At 39.2% G+C, this 20,612-nt stretch overlaps 3 protein-coding genes across 9 annotated transcripts; 2 read left to right on the top strand and 1 right to left on the bottom strand.

The window, feature by feature from the left end:
• The first annotated feature begins 34 nt into the window (after window positions 1–34).
• On the top strand, window positions 35–3,549 carry LOC122008656 (multicopper oxidase LPR1-like). Its single transcript, XM_042564461.1, has 3 exons — window positions 35–335; window positions 691–2,166; window positions 3,266–3,549. Exons 1-3 carry the CDS (start codon window positions 54–56, stop codon window positions 3,317–3,319), a joined length of 1,812 nt encoding a protein of 603 aa, XP_042420395.1. The 5' UTR covers window positions 35–53; the 3' UTR covers window positions 3,320–3,549.
• Window positions 3,550–4,385: 836 nt separating this feature from the next.
• Window positions 4,386–11,559, bottom strand: LOC122008655 (probable diaminopimelate decarboxylase, chloroplastic). The gene is made up of 8 exons (XM_042564460.1): window positions 11,038–11,559; window positions 7,016–7,190; window positions 6,370–6,519; window positions 5,587–5,748; window positions 5,196–5,381; window positions 4,979–5,101; window positions 4,813–4,902; window positions 4,386–4,705 (listed from the first exon to the last, which is right to left on the bottom strand). Exons 1-8 carry the CDS (start codon window positions 11,514–11,516, stop codon window positions 4,628–4,630), a joined length of 1,443 nt encoding a protein of 480 aa, XP_042420394.1. The 5' UTR covers window positions 11,517–11,559; the 3' UTR covers window positions 4,386–4,627.
• A 351-nt stretch (window positions 11,560–11,910) lies between these two features.
• Window positions 11,911–18,982, top strand: LOC122008652. 7 transcript variants are annotated; one of them, XM_042564452.1, is made up of 7 exons: window positions 11,917–12,042; window positions 12,788–13,090; window positions 13,360–13,674; window positions 14,591–14,746; window positions 15,298–15,602; window positions 15,681–16,506; window positions 18,163–18,982. In XM_042564452.1, exons 3-7 carry the CDS (start codon window positions 13,422–13,424, stop codon window positions 18,678–18,680), a joined length of 2,058 nt encoding a protein of 685 aa, XP_042420386.1. In that variant the 5' UTR covers window positions 11,917–12,042; window positions 12,788–13,090; window positions 13,360–13,421; the 3' UTR covers window positions 18,681–18,982. The 7 variants fall into 7 exon arrangements, with proteins under 7 accessions (XP_042420390.1, XP_042420386.1, XP_042420387.1 ...); XM_042564453.1 differs by having other exon boundaries at window positions 11,917–12,047; XM_042564454.1 differs by having other exon boundaries at window positions 11,917–12,066.
• Window positions 18,983–20,612: the final 1,630 nt, after the last annotated feature.

Here is a 20,612-nt window from a genome sequence, read left to right as displayed (position 1 = left end):
ATTAGTTCTTTCTCTATTTTTATTCCATATAAATAATTCTATAGGAGAAACACATGCATTGCTTTATTCCTTTTCCTTTGTTCGTCCCTTTTAGCTCCATGGGTAAGCTATTCTTCTTCTTCCTCTATATTCTCTTGACAACCTTCCCTTCATTTTTCTCATCTTCTCTTTCTCTTGAGCGAGCACTCGATGAGAATTCCTTGTTTGACCTCTCCAAGCTCGAGATGTTCGTGGATGAACTCCCGAGCATGCCCACACTCCTTGGCTACGGTGTCGGCAATAATGGCTCCTTTGTCGCCGGCAATCTTACTATAGGCATGTACCAAAAGTTTTGGGTAAGTAGATACATCTTTCTCTTAATTTTGAAAGGTTTCATGATCGATTTTAGAGTTAATAAACTCTACTTTTTCCTCTTATTTATAATGTCTTAATTTAACTTATTAAAACGTTTTAAGTTGGTGCTAAACAAATTACCGGCCACATAACTAGCCCGTGGTGGGCACGTGCCGGGCGCTTGGATACGCACGCCTCGCTTAAAATTACCACGTGCAATTATGGGAAAATATCAACATTTATTGTTTTATTTATTGCTACATTTATATCAAATGCAATTTTTGACGATATAGTAATTATTATTATTTTTTTTGACTGCGAAATGTTTTTTTAATTAATTATTAAAATTGCAAACAGAAATTCCACAGAGACTTACCGGCGACGAGTGTGTTCGCGTATGGAGACAGCGAGGCCGCCGCCACGGTGCCGGGTCCCACCATCGAATCGATCCGCGGGATACCCACTCACGTGACGTGGACCAACCACCTCCCGTCGAAACACATCCTCCCGTGGGACCCCACCATCGCCACCGCGCGTCCGGCCTCCGGCGCCGGCGTCCCCACCGTCGTCCACCTCCATGGAGGCGTCCACTCGCCGACCTCCGACGGAAACTCCAACGCCTGGTTCACCTCTGGCTTCGCTGCCCTCGGTTCCACTTTCGCCGGCGCCACCGCCTTCTACCCCAACCGGCAGCCGCCCGGCAATCTCTGGTACCACGACCACGCCATGGGCCTCACCCGCGCTAACCTCCTTGCCGGGCTCGTCGGCTCCTACACCCTCCGCTCTCCGGACCTCGAGGACCGCCTTGGCCTCCCCTCCGGCCGAGACTTCGACCGCCACCTCGTCCTCTTCGACCGCTCCTTCCGCTCGGACGGCTCCCTCTTCATGAACGCCACCGGCAACAACCCCTCCATCCACCCGCAGTGGCAGCCGGAGTACTTCGGCGCGGCCATCGTCGTCAACGGTAAGGCCTGGCCGTTCCTCAGCGTCCGCCGCCGCCGCTACCGCTTCCGCATCATCAACGCCAGCAACGCCCGTTTCTTCGGCCTTTACTTCGTTAACGACGACCGCCTCAGATTTCGCCACGTGGGTTCCGACGCAAACTACCTCGCGCGGCCGGTCACCTCGCGGCGATTCGTCCTCGCCCCGAGCGAAATCGCCGACGTGGTCATCGATTTCGCCGAATCCTCTGCTGATGCCGTCGTCCTTGGCAACGACGCACCGTATCCCTACCCGAGCGGGGACCCCACCGACGCGCTCAATGGCCAGGTGTTGAAGTTCCTTATTCGCGGCGGGAAGGGCGAAAGCGACCCGTCGCGGGTGCCTGCGCTGTTGGCACCGGAGCTCCCGGCGCCTCAGGTCGCCCACGTGGCGGTGCGGCGGTACATCGCGATGTATGAGTACGTGAGCTCGGAGGATGAGCCGACGCACCTCTACCTGAACGCGCAGCCCTACGATGCGCCGGCGACGGAAACTCCGGCCGAGGGGAGCAGCGAGGTCTGGAACGTGATCAACTTGACGGAAGACAACCACCCGCTGCACGTGCACCTGGCTTCGTTTGTAGTGCTGGAGCAGCGGGAGCTGCAGGGGAAGGACGCGGAGGAGCTACGGCAGTGCATGCAGAAGAAGAACGACGCGGAGGCATGCGGGGCGGAGGAGATGGCTGCGAGGGGGCAGCAGCGGGCGGTGCCGGCGCACGAGCAGGGCTGGAAGAACGTCTTCAAGATGATGCCCAGTGCGGTGACGCGTGTCCTGGTGCGATTCGCCCCACTGGAAGGCGGGGCCTACAGCTTCGACCCCACCGCCGAACCAGGATATGTCTACCACTGCCACGTAAGCTCTACTCTACTTTTCTTCCCTGTCTCTATTTTTTTTTCTTTTTGTTTAAATTTTAAACTTAATTTTAACTTTAATTTCGAAGATGGAAAAAAATGAGAAGATAAAAAAATAATTTGGTATAAATAATTGTGCTTGAGAAGGGGAGATAAGAGGATATGCTAATTTCTTAGCAATTTTGGATTTTGTTAGTTGACACATTATCCATAGATTCGTTTGTCATGTGTCTCGTTAGGTTAGGATGGATTTGAGTCCCTTTTGACCTTACAAGGCATATGACATTAGATTTTAAACATCGACAATAAAAGTTACACGATATCAAAAACTTAGTAGACCAACAATAGAAGTTGCACAGTATCAAGGGCTTAGTGGAGGGCTAACTCTCAAAATTTTTCTTTACCCAAATCACCTTGAAATTCTTAAAATCATCAAAATAATCTCTAGATCTTGTATATCTCTCTATCACTAACACCATTATCTTGACTAAATGAAGAAACAAACAATCATGATCAAGCTAAAACAATAAAAAAACTATTTTGGAACTGTACGAGTCATTCAGTTATTGTCAATGCTTCTGTATGAACAAGCAATTAATGTAGTGGAAAAACGATACACAAACTTATCTATCATGCATGCCAACATAAACACACCACAAAGAGGAATGCCCCTATGATTTACTCCCTTTTAATGTACTTGGGGCGGTCTTCCCCGGGATGAGGGTTATTATATTTTATCACAATAAACACACCACAAAGAAGACAATTGTAAAGCATTTTTTTTTTCACTTTTATAAAAGTTCAATAATATGGCTGCCAAAATGTTGAGATATAAATGATCTACTTCACTTTGATATCAAACAAAGACTTGATACAAAACAAGAATATTATATATCACAACTTGTCTATCATGCATGTCAAAATAAGCACACCATAAAGAAGACAATTGGAAAGTTTTTTTTCCCCCTTTTGACTTTTGTAAAAGTTGGAACAAATGATCTGTAAATATGTCTGGTATTGCTTGGACACATTCCTCATTCTAACATGACTGCTAAATGCTATTGATTGATATGCTGACATTTTCAGTTTGTTTAATGCAGATTTTAGATCATGAAGACAATGAAATGATGAGGCCTTTGAAGCTTGTTCATTGACACTCACTAAAGGGCAGTCTTCAGTTAGTTTAAGGCAGCGGGCAGTCCTCAGTTTAAGGCAGTGAGGTCAAGCTAATAAAGATAGTTTTTTTTTTCGCTCCAGATTTTGGATGAAGTGTTTAGTTATGCTTCAATTGGATATTAGATAGGTTTTGATCTTCTTTGTTTTGGCTCAGTCTTGAATTGTGGAATTTGCTAGGTATTCGATCAATAATACAGATTTTTGCTTTTGATGGTCAAATCTAAAAGACACAGATTGAGCACCATTTACACAGTGGGAGCCATCGACTGCATGTGTTGGTCATCGATTTGTTATCGTTAGATAACGAATTTTTCTGACCCATATCAACTATTAGTCAGTCATACAAGAGATTTCTTTAAGGAGACCCCGTATACCTAAAAAAACAACTGGAAATAGTCATGAAAAGGAGACAATCTGTCATCAATATAGATTTTTTTCTGCAACTAGTGCACTCATTGAGGTGAAGAATCTAGTCGTAGATATGTGTGGATTTCAAGGATCATCAACAAAGATGATAATGATGTTGTTGTTGGATTCCAATTGATGTGAAGGTTCGGTTTGATTATATGAACAAGACCTAAATGTGTCTTTTTCTTAGCTTTTGATCCACCACAAGATTCCCAAACCAATTAGTCCAATAGTGTACAATTCAAGACAAGATGAGAAAGTGAGCCATGTCGTTGCTTTTTACTGAGTCATAATTGGAAAAGGAAGTTGAGGCAAAAAGACGATCCATTAGTTTGTGATTGAATTAATGCTTAGAATTTTCAACATTGTTTTGTTTCATATGTATTCTCATTTTATGATAGGGGTGAATATTGTGTTTGAGTCATATTTTAAGTATGTCATAAGCAGGTCATATCGTTCATATGGATAACAAAATGCTATTATAAATACAACTTTACAAGTCTATAGAAACATAAGTTCTTTGCCAATCAAATTTTAGACATAATTACCTAAACCGTGATCACCGATTACACGAGAAGATGACACGGGAAACATTAGGTCACCTCCTAATGTTCCGATGCTTTAGAAACAACCATGTTATGCCTAACAAACTCAATTTTTTAGAGGGAAGAAAACACATCTAGTCATCTAACAATTTTATTCATTTTCGTGGAACCTAACCTAATTAACCATCTCCTTCCTCTTTCTGACTCTCAAGAGGGTGTGAGATACATGAAAAACCATGATCTCAACTTAAGTCAAATGCATAATAATTCCGACACAGCACAGCAAATAGAAAGTACAAAGGAAACCTAGCAAAGCATACTTTGTTTGACAACTTAAAGCCCATCAAAGAACCTCGTGAAGTCTTCCATCTTCTCTCCATGCCTAATTTTCACCACAGATCCATTGTCCACCTATAAAACAAGAGGAAAAATGGCAACTTAGAGCACATGGGCTTGTATTTGATGCATGAGAACATGTTGGAGGATGAAACAGTAAGTTAGAAAAATGAAATACATACCCAATACTCAGGTGGGCGAAGTTTGAGGTTGTAAGTTGAAGCCATGCTCATGCAATATGCACCAGCATCGTGAACAACTAAACCAGTTCCCTGGGAATTGAATTCATTGCAACAATGTAAGAGAAATCACAAACTTTCATAAGGAAATGAGAAAAAGGAAACTGACCTTAGCTGGTGTTGGTAGCTCTCTGTCTTTGCCCAGAAAGTCTGCAGACTCGCACACGGGCCCCACCACGTCGAAGGTTGCAACGTGTGCATCAGCAGCTGGTGGAGAAACCAGATCTATGTGCTGAACCATGATATCAAGGAAAGGATATTATTAGCAGACACCATTTTGATGTCACTCTTGTGAAGCCTTAGCTAACTGTAAATGCTAAACTTACCTGGTATGCTCCATAGAGACTAGGTCGGATGAGCTCTGCCATGCTTCCGTCAATCACTATAAAGTTTTTTGTGCCATTAGTTTTAACACCAGTCACCTTGTTAACCAAGCAGCAAGTATTGGCGATCAGTGATCTCCCCGGTTCAATGATGAGAGTAAGATCACGGGAAAGAACCAGCTCTCTCACCTGAAATATATATGAAAAATATCACAACTAAACTAGGGAAGGACTGGAGAACTGTGGTCAATTGTGGCGCAAACAATATACAAGCTGTTATAGAACAGATAAAAACACATTTAAGATGGCTAAAAACAATCTCGGTATGAATGACCTAGATGTTATCACAATGCCTCATTTGGCCACAGCTGAGAAGGGAAAGTTTTTAGCTTACAGTGTTTATGAGATCCATAGGTGTAGGAAGGACTGCACCGGTATGATGGTAATCAATTCCAAGACCGCCTCCAATATTCAAGTACTCCAACTGGAAGCCTTGTGCTCGGATTTGATCAATGAAATTCACCATCAGAACAGCAGCATCTCTAAATATATCCACCTAAGATAGACAACAATAAAACTTTAAATAACAACTCATATAACATGAAAGTAATTATGGATGTTAATTTATCAAGTCGAGTACCAATCATTATGTACTTGTTATGGCCAGGCTAACGAATAATGCAATATACACCATAGCACGCAAGAAAAAAAAATGAAGTTTCTCCATTTTCAATAAACTTACAAAATCTATCATAGAAGATGAAAAAAATGGAGTTGAGGTTAAGGATGCCTATACACTCTTGAAAGCTAACCAATTTTAGTTAGATTATTGGGCACATAATATCTGCCTTTCAAAACTTTGTGGAATTGAAAAAAAAAATTTCACCATGCATATATAAGGAGCACATGTGGCAAAAGGCATGAAACATTATTTTTTTATTATTATTGATATCATGCTACCTATTCTGTTAAGTCATCAGAAATATGAGAATTAATTTTTCCTGTAAAACACTAGACACAATAAAATGACTGATGAATAGACCATTTGAGTGATTGAGTACCTTGGTAATCAACCTATTCTGTTTAGTCTTCATCAATAAGTGAATTAACTTCTCATGTAGAAAACACTAGACACAATAAAATGGATAATGAATAGACCATTTGAGTAGTTGAGTACCTTTGTAATAGTCGACCCAAGATGGCAATGAACTCCTACAAGATTAATTTCACTTGAATGTGTCTTGACAGCATCAAGAAACCATTGAAGTTTCTCATTTCGGATACCAAATTTGGATGTCTTATTTCCAGTGGCAACATAAGGATGTACCTATCGGTAATGTCAAGCAGCAAAAGATTAAAAGATCCACTTCAACAAGTCTAGAACTGAAAGCTATCTTTTGCTATAGTGGTAAACTTGAAGAACTCCAGCAAGTCTAGAACACAAAAAATTGGACATGTAGATTAAAGGATCCACTTCAACAAGTCTAGAACACAGATAAAATATTGGATATGTAGATCAAAAGATCCATACCACAAAGCAATGAGCAATGAGACTAATGGAGAAAAACAAATATCAAAACAGCACATGAAGTCCAAGCTTTTGAGTAGCGTGAGCAAATTAATCATAAGATCATTCCAATAATAGAACATAAACAAATTCTTTTCATTGCTTCTAGAGCATGCTATGTTTGAAAGATCAGGAAGATATTTGCTTTATCGAATGATATTTTTATTCCCCCCTATTTTTTATAAAGAAATCAATTATGAAACAATCTGTTTGAGTTTTTAACGTCTAATAAATCTTATGGAATATAACCACATACCTGTGGATCTACATCTGGATTGATTCTAAGTAGAACAGGCACTCTCTTTCCTACTACTCTTGCCGCTGTCACAATGTTTTCCAAGTCAAACTCACTATCAACATTCACAAAAACTTCCTTTTCAGCAGCTAAAACAAGATCCTCCAGCATCTTGCCATTCCCATTGAATATACACCTGATATTCAAGAAAGTAACAACACATTTGCATGCATTTAGAAGTTGATCAAATCATATGAAGTAAAAAAGTCACATGAGACGGATCAACATAGAGCCTAGATAATGATTACTAAAAGTATGTATAGCAATGAAACCTAATTGCCATACCCATTAATAAATAAGGCAAAGAATGCACTTTCCATCCAGTAAAGGGGCAGTTACTAGCATCACGTATATCACCAGCTAGCATGTAATTGAACCTTTTGCATTCCTGCAAGAATTGCTATACCTTTTGATTTGGTACATTGGGGTCTCTTGCATGAGGCTCTTGTTGGTCTGAAGTTTCCTGAGAAGTTTATAGGATAAGGGAGTGCATGACTACCACACCTTTCTCGTTGGCCACCAATGGGGGATCTTTTGGGCTTTTCAGAGGTGCAAGAGGACTATGACAAGGAGACCCACTATAACCCTACTTATTTGGTATCTATACTGAGATCTTTGGAAGGCAAATACAACAATGCACTGTTAGACCGGGTTTTAGATTCTATCCCCAATGTGGCCACCTCAAATTAGCACACTTGGCCTAAGCTGATGATTTGCTCTTATTCAGTCGGGTTGAATTGGCATTAATGGACACATTGACTACATGTTTACAAGAGTTTGGAGCGACAAGAGGACTACAGATTAATTGCCTAAAGTCGAATATTTATCTAGCTGGTGTGGATGACATGACCCGCACGAGGCTACTTTCCATCACAGTTTCCAGGAGGATACTATACCTTCCGATATTTGGGGATCTCGTTTGCTTCTCAACATCTTCGGATTTCAAACTATAGCTCCTTACTGGATTCTTTAACTTGGAGGATCAACATTTGGCCACGAAAGAAACTATCTTATGCAAGCAAAGCCCAACTCATAACCTCAGTGCTCCTGGGCATGGAATATTTCTAGTTATTTATTTTTCCTTTACCTCAAGGTATTATTAATCGTATTTACAATATTTGCGGGTCTTTTATGTGGACATCTAAGTATCCTCCAATGTCTTGGGCAGATATGTGTAGACCTAAAGATGAAGGAGGCTTGGGATTTCATGATTTGCGAGCTTGGAACCTTGCCCTTCTGGCTAAGGTATTATGGTGGATACAGACTAAGGAGAACACTCTTTGGATCAAGTGGGTACATCACACTTACTTGAGGCAAGCTAATGTATCAACTTGGGAGGCAGCCCACTTGGATTCCCCTTTGATAAAGCGATTGCTACAAATACGGGATCTTATACTATTGGCTATTGGATCGTTGGACGTTGTTACACAAAGGCTGGCAAATTGGTTTGAATAGGAAGGAGTGGCCATGGCATATAACTTTTTTAGACATCCTAGTCCTAAAAAGTCATGGACATGGATAGTGTGGAAGCCCTATGTATAACCTAGTCACGCAGTTACCTTTTGGATGATGGCACAGAGGCATCTTCTCACTAGAGACAAGCAGGATTATATGGATGATCGACATTGCACCTTTTGCCAGGTGCCGGAGACACAAAAGCATCTATTCTTTGGATGACCTTCAATCACAAATCTATGGAGGATAATCAGGGAGTGGCTACATATGTGATAGGGAATTTAACCTATCGGAATATACTATCGTGGAAGTAGGTTGTTGACCAAGGCTAGACATCTTTCCTTGTCTTCTTTGATACACTTTGCACGGAAGGCTAGAAATAGTAGTTTCTTTGGTGAGGAGCAATTAAAAAATTTTCACAAGGGCGCGGTGCAAATTTATGTGCAGTATTTGGGAGTGTATTTTGATCTGATACTATGTTAGACATGAAACACTCCCAAGTCCACCTATTAGACATGAAACACTCCCAAGTCCACCTATTAGACATGAAACACTCCCAAGTCCATCTATTGTACTCTTATTTTGTGCTTATACATTTTTACTTATATATATATATATATATATATATGCTAAGCATTACCTAATAAGATAACAATAGTATATCTCATTTGTTAGTATTAGTCCTACTATCAATTATGATATGATTGTAAAGGGCTCCTTTTGTATCATATTTCATTATTAATAAAAGACAAAATTGGTTATTATATTTATTTCAATTCAGGGCCGAATGAATAAGTATAATAATGTCCTAGAGTAGGAGGTTCTAATATACAATATATCAATTGATTGAATTGATAGTGAAATATTATAGATATACATAGAACACTACTCTTAACTATTCCTAGTCAAACATTAATATGCAAGGACAATATTAATGCGTTGAGACTAGCATGTAGATCAACGGATGACTTAATCTCACAAGTCATGGATATGAGATATCAAGTTGATACATAGATATATATTAAAGAATATATATACTAAATGACCCGTCATGAGAATGTTTCATGGATCATTATATGAGTGTCATAAAGTATGGATAGTCCTTAGACCTGAAACCACTACAATTCCCTATATAAAGCGTTGTATATTTTAGTATCGACAAACATCACCTGTAACAGGGTGGACTATAAAGTCAATCACTGATATGCAATAACTTATGCGGAGGGATGTGAGTGATGTAAATGAGATCTATCCCTTCCATATAACGGAAGTGATATCTATGGGCCCCTTGATTAGTAGGACACAAGAAAACATGACCATGCTCAAATGAGTCAATATTGAGCTTATTTGATTGAGTGTGTCTACTTAGAGATCAAGAAATACAAAGATTGATAAGAGGATAACACAGTTTATGCCTCATTAATCAATCTAGATATCAAGGATAGAAGGATTAAGTCATACAAGATAATACGCACGGAAATGTTAAGTCGGATCTCGACATTCTCGTCACTTGGATAGCAATGATGTCTTGCTAGATGTCACTCATTGTTTATGTATCTAAAATGTTGATTTGGATACATTGCCAACGTTACGACAACCTATTGGGTCAAAGACAAAGAAGTTGATTTGGAGATGGATTCATATGATGGATCATTGAATTAAATCTAATCCGAATTAGACTCATTGAGTTAGACTCAATTGGATCCAATTATTAGATTGAGTCTAATTCGAATTAGATTCATGGAGTCAATTTGGATTGATGTTCATAGAGTCAATTAGATTGATAAGGTTCAATGAGTTAGACTCATTGGGTGAACTCAAGTTCATCAAGGAAGATAAATGGTCAATTTTGAATCATTGGATTGAATGATCAATTTTGAACCATTAGATTGAAGAGAGGAAGACCAAAGGGCAAAATCCTTTGGTATTCCTTATATGGATATAAATATGATTTATGAATGGAATTTTCATTAGATGAAAACTTGTTGTGTCAGCTTCCTCTTTCTCTTCTTCCTTCTCTTGGCCGAAACTTAACTTGTGGTTGCTAGTACAACCAAGAGTTGTTTTTTTCTCCACTTTGTGAGTTTGTAAGACAAACAAAGACTTGTTCGTGTGGATACCGTAGAAGCACGGACACGTGATCGTGCTGAAATCCTAGCTGTCGGGAGATCGAGTGCACGCATCAAAGGTATAACCCTTTAATCAAACTTAGTATATGATAGTTTTTCCTTCGCATGGATTTTTTAGAGAGGTTCTAGTAAATTTTCCGCTGCACTTTTCGCGTATTTAGCGCACTAGATCCCTACATCATTGTGATGGAGTCACCAGAATTGATATGCAAAGTTTACGTTCTTTTTAACTAGTACCAGCGTACGCATAGATGCTCAAACTCCATGAGCGCAAGCGGTAGGCTTGTCAGAGTTTACCAGATTAACAACATAGAGAACCAAGCAAAAAAAAAAAATCCCTTTTTCAATAAATGTTTTTACTTTATTTTAGACGAATATTTCGGGAACCAAAATTATCACCTTTTCGGATCAAATCCAGCCGCTAAGGCAAGCCTGAGCTCGTTCCCGCTGACGAGCACAGCGCCACAGCCCAATCCCCTGAGGTGTTCCAATATCTTGAGATTGTTATTAGCCTTGATGGCGTACCCAACAACGGACCTCAGCCCCTGGAGAGCCTCCTTGTACGCCTCCACGTTTCTCGTAATCTGATCCTTGCTGTAGAGGTAGAAGGGGCTCCTCTCGACCCCCTCCATGACATCCTGGACACGGACGCCGTCGCAGTAGAGGAATCCATCCTCTCCCTTGGAGAAGCAATGGCGGAACTCCGTCGCTTCGGCAGCGCGGGGGGCTTGGGAACTGACTGCCCTCAAAGCGAGGGTTTTCAACCGGGGGAAAGCTGGGAACCGTAGTGATGGATAAAGGGAGAGTGCCGCGGCAGTGGGCTTGTGAGGGATTTGTGGGGAAATGGAAGCGCGGGAGAAGAGCTGCGCCGCCGCCATTGCGAATCGTGTCGTTCAACAGAGCAAAGGAAGCTTAACGCCACTTTAAAACCTAGTGGATAGAGAAGAAGACAAAAAAGGGAGAGGGTGATGTCATTATGCATAAAGAAAGGGTGAAAATGGAAATAGTCCTCTCAATGGATATTGACCACCGTTGACTTATTAATAATAATTTAAATTTTCGCCAAAATTTTTTAAAAAAAACACTTTAGTATATTTTCACCTCGCAAATGCTTAAATTATATATAAAAATTTCTCTAAATTAATCGAAATTATTTATTATTTTATTTATATATTTTATATTTTATCATCCTCTTCGTAATTAACGGTCCAGATGACATCTCAACCCAACTGGGTGAAACCTATAAAGCTCTCTCTCTCTCCCCCTTTCCCCATCGGCGCATCACCAGGCGAGGCAGCGACTCCGTTCGGCCGCCATGCCCACTCGAGCGAGGGCGAGTACATCGTTTCTGCCGGAGTTGGTCCTCGTTCATCTCCTTCAACGGTGTCTTCTACCTAGTTGTCGGTGAGGTGAAACTGAGGCTACCTGGTACCTCCCCTTTCGTGATTTATCGGCTTGATTTCTCGCCTCGAGGTCGATCGGCGTTTACGCTGTTGTGCTTGAGTTAGGATTTACGATTCATGTGTTTCTGGGTATTCGGATTTAACCTTTTCTCCTTTCGATCTATTTGTATTGGTCGGTAGCTCCACCTCCGGGATCATGTGATTTGTTGCCGATCGTTTGTTTCGCATGTTAAACTGAGGGTTTTGCATCACTTCGGGTGTGTTTGGAATACTTGGTGGTCGATAGTTGTGTGTGGCTGTCTATGTTTGTTGAGAAATTGTTATTTTGGCACTGGGATATTTGGAACGGAGGAAAATGACATCATCCCTAGTATTCTAGGATCATGGTGAATGATTTTGTCCTGTTCTCTTTCGCACCTCTTGCAGTCTTCTCACTGCTCAGGCCAGGCCAAAGAATAATGTTCAGATTGTTTGAATCTGTGTTAACCCTTGACTCTTCGTAAAAGTCCCTGGAGGATGAAATCCTATCATGCCTCTGATTCTCCTTGTCTTATATTGCATGCATTCTTGAATAATGAGCATTCACAAATATTTCACCTTTCCAAAAATTTGTTATATGCGGAGACTGCTGTAATTAGAATTCAGTCATGTTCTCGTTGATTCGTAGTAAGATTAATTTAGTCTTAGTTGACATCAATGTTGATCACTTTGACACTAAATTTGTTGTTTTTTCATGCTGGTTCCAGGAGCAACCTAAGAAAACTTGCTGCATCATATAGATCTCCAGCTTAACATTACAGAGAAGAATCTGTGAATGGAGCAGCAATTTATAAGCAACATCCCAGTGGTATTCAAGTTTAGGGCTTTAATACCCTAGATTAGCCTCATATGGGGAGTGTTGGGCTAACAATGGAGGTTCATAAGCTCAGACAATCTAACTATTAACTTGTGCTTAAGCATTTTGGGCCATTGGTTGGTTCTCACCGGTCTGGGAGAAACGTGGCTTCCATAGTTCAAGTGGCTCAATGCTTATTATGTTGACTTTCAAGGTAGGTTGCTCAATCCTTTGTTGGGCCATTGCATCATATATTGCAACACTTATATTTCATATTTCTCATTTGTTGCTCAGATATTGCATTCTGTTTTCTGTAAGATTTTTTTTATTGTTGTTTTAAGATCTGTCAAATTGATTTCGATGCACATGATTAAAACTCAGTTGTTTATACATCTTACATGAATTTGTATGGTTGTTGTCTTTTTCTTATTGGTTGTATTTCATACTGTTTCACTAATGTGCATAAAATATTGCTTCTGGCAGATTTTCGGTTTCAGGATGTAGTTTGAACCTCAACAACAAGACTGTTTGATGCACATGTCAAAATGCCTCTTGGTCTGAAAAGTCAAGTTAATGGAAAAAGAGAAAACTTTGGAGAAACAAGCATGTCTATTTCATTGTTGTCCAAGCATGAAGGCAAAGCATTTAACAGGGAATTTGATAGCAAGGTGAATAATGGTCCTGACAATAAACGACCACGTCTAGATCAATCAGACAGTTATGCTAAAAATATTCGAGTTGATGACGATAGCACTATCTGCCAGAAAAAAACAGATTTGATTAGATGCTCATCTGCTGGTAATGATAGACTTCTACTATCTAAGTTGTATAATGTGTATTGTATAAAGAAAGAAACATAGGTATTTTTTTTTAAACTGTTTACATTTGATTATGATTCACTTTATGATTTATCATTGATAGTCTGTGTTGTCTCTTGTGTTTCCTAAATAATAGAAGAAGATTTCACATCAGTTATCACTTATATATCTGTGTTGTCTCTTGAGTTTCCTAAAGAACAAAATAAGATTTCACTTGTTTCTTAATAAGTCTAAATTATAGTTTGACACCGAGTTTTAAAGAATATTTGGCATAAGGATGGATCCAGGTAAGGAAACCAGTTCTAATGTTAAGTTACTAGTTTCCTGTTCACTTGCTTCATATTGTGAGACTTTATATAGGTTAGCAAATTTGAAGTGTGAAATCTGTGGATATTTATCCAGTATCTTGGCCTGAACCAAAAAAATCATCTTCTACACAACCAACTGCTACAATATTTTCATTGTCTTCTTAGTGAAATCCTAAACAATTGTTCATCCTATACCTATTTACTTGATATATCTTTCCTGATTTGGGAAGAGAATCTTTTTTCCTTTTGTACATTCAGTTCAGTTGTTTTTAATCTTGTCTTGGCGGTGAATGTGAATCTAATGAAGGCTTACATGCTATATGGATATCTCTGGAATAACTACCAAAAAAAGTGGTAACAATAGTTACCAGATGGACTTGCATTTTAATTTAAAATATATAAAAATTGTATTAATGTAAGTCTCTCTAACTAGATCTCCATGAACATGACCTGTCCTTTTTTGGATTCTTATTGTCCTTGATAAACATATTTGCACCTTCTGGGTGTCTACAATTCAAATATTTTCCCCTGTAAACTTTGCTGCTATTTTTTTTATCTATTTGTTCATGAGTTTGTCCAATTGTTCAGATAAAGTGTGGTTGATCAAGCCAAAGCGTGGTGCTGATGGCAAAAGAAATGATAGGAAAAACTTCAGATCTGGAATTAAAACCAGATATGATACTTTACCAACAAAGATGGGGGTTTTTAGCATTGATTCTACTTCTGCAGGAAGTAACCTGTTACGTATGTGAAGAAAATGATCCTTTTTTCCTCATACTTCTTTCACTGCTGTCCTCTCTCTATATGTTGTAGTAGGATATTCTTGTTCCTTGCCAGGTGACTTGAAGTAACATTTAACAGTAAAGGTCACTCAACTATCAGTTGAGTGATTATGGAAACTTATATGAAAATTTGAATTGCAACATTGAACAAAAGGACTACATGAATATTTATTTTCCAATTGTTCGGAAGTGAAGGGGAGTCTTGGCCCAATGGTAAAATTGCTACCGTGTGACCTGGAGGTCATGGGTTCGAGTCACAAAAGAGCCTCTTGTAATGCAAGTAAGGCTGCACACAGTAGACTCAATGTGGTCCGACCTTTCTCGTGCACCGGATTGCCTTTAATTGTTTGGAAGTCACCTCAGAAATGATGCTTTTCTGACAAAAAGCATCACAGGCCTCAATTTTCTGCTGTGAATACCTTTCAGTGACATAGACTTATATAGTTTATTTTTACTCAGTAGGAAGGTATCCTTGTGTATCTAGTGAAACTTATGAATTCACCCTCTTTCCAGGAACATATGGACTAAAGTCTGATCTCTCTGATATCACAAGGCATATTGATGAGGTTGGCATTAGTGAACTTCTAGATGGTAGTTACAGATATTCTAATGTCAATGCTGAAAAAGGAAAGAAACTCCCAGTTGTCAGTGAAAGTATGTTGACTTCGCTGAAAAAGGCAATCTCTGTTCTTCCCCATGATGGTCTGACATATAGCAATAGCAATGGAAAAGAAGCTGTATGCCTCAGTAAATTTAGTTCATCACCCGTACATGATTGTTCCCACCCCAATAAAGATGATGAATCAACCAATACCAAGGTCAGTTTAAGTGCTCATATTTTCTTCATCTTTATAAGTTATCTCAACAATTGACTTAATTTTCTTTGCCCTATTTAGTACCCTAACATAGGTGATGCTGATCTATATCAGCCGAAGAAAATTCTTGAGCATTTAGCCATTCCTTCAGGATCAGATCTTACTACTCTTCTTGAAGATTTAAGTTTGACTTCGTCCACTTCAAAGTTGACTAAACCCTCAAAAAATTTTCATGCTGCTAGCTTGCCTCCTTTCTCATGGTCTTGTTCTCATAGTTCAGCTTGCAAACCCACTGCGGATTCAAGTAAACTAGTTTTAACTAAGCATGAATGTCAGGGTAGATGGATTAGAATTGATTGCAATTCTCTTCTCACTGGAGACAACCAGCATTTCTTCTTGGACTTGGAGATGTTAACAGTTGATAACAATGGAGATTCATTACAAAGGACTACTGTTCTTCAAGATAATCATCTGGACTCATCTCCTAAGTTTCCATGTGGTCAGCTTTCAAACATGGTGTTCCAAACATCAAATTCTGTTGAAAGGAATGCTCCAGATGATATAAGGTTGGAAAAAGGACCTTGCTTGTCTGTGTTAACTCACAAGCGGCTTAATTTTGTTGAAGACCATGCCCACTGTTCAAGCAATGGCCTCGAATGTGACAACAAAGATAATTGCTTGGTTAGAACTTCTGGAACTGAAGCTAGTATGAAGTTTCAAGGGAAGGATCCAGATTTACCTGATCACATAAGATCGGCATCTATGTTATGCAGTACCAAAGTCTTGAAAGATCTGCACACAGTAAATGAGCCTGGCTGTGTTTCTTCAGGTTCCTTTAATTGTAAAGATATTGGAGAGTGCAGTTGGAGTTTACCCAATTTATCTGCTTCAGATATGTCTCAACATGGTAATATGCCAATTGCTTTCAAAGGCATAGTTGTTTCAAATTTGATTCTCTAGTATGCATTCTACCCTTCATATTTGATTTTTTTTTTTTTGCTTAATATTATAACTCAACCCCTAAACTTTATAAACAAAATCTTATTGGCATAACCGAGAGTTAAAAAAAAAATCACCGTGGACCCACGCTAGACACCTAGGATAAAAATGCTATATATATGGTTTTGTTATCCTAAGGACCTTATACCGCATACCTGTGCACACTCAAAGATTTTTCTCGATTTGATTTTTTTTTGCTTAATACTATAATCCAACCCTTAAACCCTAAAGACAAGTTCTTATTGGCATAGCTGAAAGCTTAAAAAACATCAAAAAAAAATTAGAAATGTCGTCCGCAGCATATGTATTCTGTATATATATTTGCTCTCCATTTAGTTGATCTACCGTCTTCCACTAAATCTCACTGAAGTAAATTATAGGTGCTGGCGAGTAAATTTGGCAATATTCAAAACTAGGTGAGTTTCTTTACTGTCTTCAATGTTTATATAAGACTTGAGCATTGAGTCGCTACACTGATTAGTTGCAAACAACATTGGTTACTTTACTCAGACACCTGAACTAAATTCCTATTCCCAGAATGTTAATTAGGTTTCTTGGTGAATAATTTTAAATAGTTTGTATTCAAAGATTCAATATAATTCCCCTTCTAAGCTCAAAGAAATTTGCCAATCAAGTTCAAAGTATGAAAGAAGTCTGATTATAAGATAATAAATCAAGGTGCCTTTAGTGCATATATTGATTGTGTCAATGCTTAAGTTCTCAGGAGTTAGCATTTGATCTTATTTTGCATCTTGTCTCTTTCCCTAAAATTCACACTCACAATGAGCTTTGCTGTGGTACAAGCTAACATTAGTTATGAGCTATAGGAATTGATCGATAGCCCAAACTTTGTCAATATATATACCTGTAGATATGGTCTAAAAAATTGATTCTTGCATATACTGCATACAGTTATTATTGAAGTAAATGTAAAATGTATAAGTTAAACCAGTGAACCAATTAATCGGCTTATCTCATTCAGTGGACTGTGTATCGTAGTTTTAACTGTAAACTATTTGGAGTTTACCATGCAGATCTTATTCCCCCACTGAACTACATGACATGAGTATTCCAATAGGAAAAAATTGAGGTATCAATTGAGGATTTTCAATTCTGAAAGAAATTTGTATGGTTCCTATTAGCCTGCGCTTATAGGATATATGCTCACTTACAAAGTATGACTATGTGGATAACCAAACTGCATTTATGCACTGGCAGGCACCTATGCCTGAGCCTGCATAGTGGACCATAGTTGAAAACTTATTAAATGCATGGCTTCATCAATTTATACGACAATCAAAACTTGGTTAGTTATGTCTTGTTCACAAAATACATGCAACCATTGCTCATCCTGTTTCTATTTTCTTTGTGTAAATGTTATTCTGAAATTGTTTTGCACTCTGCCACCTAATAATGTGCCTGATAAATTGCCTTCAGTCCTATAGAGTATCTTGGTGTATATCTATGAATTCTTTAAAATTAAGAAACCATCTACCATATGCAGATGTGCTCTTGGCATTGCGGAAGAATCTAACCAATAAACATATATTTGTCAATGTAACAGATTATTCACCCCAAGAACTGCATGCCGCTGGCATACTACTTGAGATGACAAGACACTGGAGTGCCTTCAAAGTCCAAACTGAAGATTGTGGAAAGATAAGGCGGTCAAAGTCTTCACAGAAGGCCATGAAGAATCATAAATCAATATCCCAAACGGGAAGATCAGAATTCTTTAGAACAAGGAACCATGATCCTGTTCGAACTGCAGATCTTTCATATTGGGAACATAAGCCAATTGAGAAGAAAAATGACATGAGAATGTCTGGTAGAGTAACTATAAAAAATTCAAATCAGTTGGAAGGTGGAGTTTCCCCTCACAAATTAGAAAAGGATCTGCATGTTGGTGGTGCAAGCTCACTGCCCAATGTTACCGTCAGATCAACGAGTTTGATTCCAACAATCGCACGAGTTGGAAATGGTTATGAAACTCATCAGAAGCTCAGAAAAACAACAGGATCCTCCTTTATGGTTGGGACTTGCATCAAAGATTGGAGTCGGGGAAGAAACAAGCAAGAATAATCCATTTTGTTTCATGTGGATTATTCTAGCCGTATTCTTGCGAAGTAAAATTTCTGTTCACACCCTGCAAATTGAAATGTTGTTCTGCTCCAGACTCCAGCAGCATCAAGATGGCTTCACCAAATTTACTCTCATCATTTTGAGTCTTTGTTGAGTATACAATATTCTGTCGAAGAAGTAAAGCATCAGCATGATTTATCTTCTACTCATAAGGTTGAAGACCAAATCCAAAGCACAAAAGAGGCATCCGGTGGAACTGGTAATTTCTTGTAAATTCAACATGAATGATATCTACGCTTTAGTTTTCTTAATTCTAGATCTTTTCCAACTCTAGTATTGATTGTCAACAATGATAAACCAAACGTAGTAGATTGTAGCGTCAGAGATAACCATGCCATCTGGAACTATATCATCCTCTAGACACGCCCATCGGCAGGCTTCTATATGTAGTTTGGTGCCTAGATATAGAATATAGAAGCAAATATGAAGTTATACACTGAATTTTTCATGCTTTACATGTCCATTGCTGGGCCTGTTACTTGACAGTTTCTGCCTCCAGTCCACAAGGTAAAATCCATTTTTCATCAATTAATATGATATTTGGACAGGCCAAGTATGGTAAGCTTATCTAAGATACATACACATACGTCTATACATACATATTTTTGTATTTATCCAACTCATATGTTAAGCAAATGACTAAGTGGTCGTTCCATCCATGCATCATTTGCATTGTGCCCTTTGAAGTTTTTCGAGCTAGTGTATTGCAAATGTTGTTTTCAGGAATTTGAATTTTCTTGATTGCATTATTATTTACAATGTAGTCTGAATGGGTTTTCTGAGCTTGCCGAGGTAATCTTAAGGTTAAGCTTTGGACGAACCAGACCTTTATTTGCGCGGCAAGAAATTTTGTTAGCCAAGTGACTTTGATTGCTTACGATAAGTTCAATGAGAAGCTATAGAATGCATTCAAGTTTTGAGTCCAACCAAATTTGCCTCAGTGAAACTGAGTATTAAAAGTCAAGAAATATATAGAGAGAGTGTGTGTGCACCTGCACACCTGCGGGTGACACACATCCGTGGGCGACTGAGTGTCTAGAAGTGGATCGAGGCGCTCCACGCACTCAGTCGCCACGGGTGTAGCCCACCCATGGGTGTGTAGGTATAATCATACCTTGGTCCACATATACTTGTGTAGTTTATTTTGTTTTTTTTTTTTAGCTTCAGGTTACGTTATTTAGTGTTTTATCTTTAGGGGTTTGAAGTGTTAAGTAAAAAAAAATTAAAATCATAAAAATATATAAAATTGGGTGCACTACGGTGTATTATATGAATGATAAAATATTTATCTATTTAAAATATATAAAAAAAGAGTGTTGGAGCTCTCCTTTGGATGCAATGCGGGGTCGACCTGGAGGCCATGGAGCTGACTCTCTTCACGCGGGAGGGGGCTTCCAGACGACTTGAGGACGTTCTAAGGATTGGCTCTGATACCGTGAATCAGGAGCATTTCTGACCGATGAGATCATAGCTGAAGCGGTGGAGACCTCATTACCAGCGATGGCCCTGCTCCTCTGCGGCGTGCCGGATAGCAGCGGAACGATTGGAAGAAGACATTTTTTTGATCTTGTGCTCAATGCGCTTCCCAATCCACCAGAAAATCCCTGATGGAAATCCAAGATAGGAAATAAAAATTTGCATCTTCTGAACGATACATGCCTAAATCACTAAGGAAACTTGCCCTTTTCTCCATGAATAGTTGGCGCAAGTGAGGAGGAAGAAGGTAGACAGAGATCACGCCTCTCCCACGCAAGAGGAGCAGCTCCGTCGTCGATCAACAGAAGAAGTATATGGTATCTTCCAGCAGAAGAGCCAACGCCGGCAAAGTGAGCGACCAAGCGGAGGATGCGTCCGCCGCTTCTTATAGTTCCA

The sequence above is a fragment of the Zingiber officinale genome, chromosome 8A (assembly GCF_018446385.1).
Source record: "Zingiber officinale cultivar Zhangliang chromosome 8A, Zo_v1.1, whole genome shotgun sequence".
In the NCBI taxonomy this organism is placed as follows: Eukaryota; Viridiplantae; Streptophyta; class Magnoliopsida; order Zingiberales; family Zingiberaceae; genus Zingiber; species Zingiber officinale.
The sequence above is the reverse complement of the archived record's forward strand: the minus strand, read 5'-3'. Positions and strand labels throughout refer to the sequence as shown.

Excerpts from the sequence above, each read along its gene's own strand:
- LOC122008655 (XM_042564460.1), bottom strand. The coding sequence starts at position 11,516 with ATGGCGGCGGCGCAGCTCTTCTCCCGCGCTTCCATTTCCCCACAAATC. Across the intron at positions 7,191-11,037 it reads GCTGGATTTGATCCGAAAAG|GTGTATATTCAATGGGAATG; the intron begins GTGATAATTTTG and ends CTTGAATATCAG. Across the intron at positions 5,382-5,586 it reads CTATGGATCTCATAAACACT|GTGAGAGAGCTGGTTCTTTC; the intron begins GTAAGCTAAAAA and ends TATATATTTCAG.
- LOC122008656 (XM_042564461.1), top strand. The coding sequence starts at position 54 with ATGCATTGCTTTATTCCTTTTCCTTTGTTCGTCCCTTTTAGCTCCATG. Across the intron at positions 336-690 it reads GCATGTACCAAAAGTTTTGG|AAATTCCACAGAGACTTACC; the intron begins GTAAGTAGATAC and ends AATTGCAAACAG. Across the intron at positions 2,167-3,265 it reads GATATGTCTACCACTGCCAC|ATTTTAGATCATGAAGACAA; the intron begins GTAAGCTCTACT and ends TGTTTAATGCAG.
- LOC122008652 (XM_042564456.1), top strand. The coding sequence starts at position 13,422 with ATGCCTCTTGGTCTGAAAAGTCAAGTTAATGGAAAAAGAGAAAACTTT. Across the intron at positions 13,675-14,590 it reads GATTAGATGCTCATCTGCTG|ATAAAGTGTGGTTGATCAAG; the intron begins GTAATGATAGAC and ends CCAATTGTTCAG. Across the intron at positions 15,603-15,680 it reads ATGAATCAACCAATACCAAG|TACCCTAACATAGGTGATGC; the intron begins GTCAGTTTAAGT and ends TGCCCTATTTAG.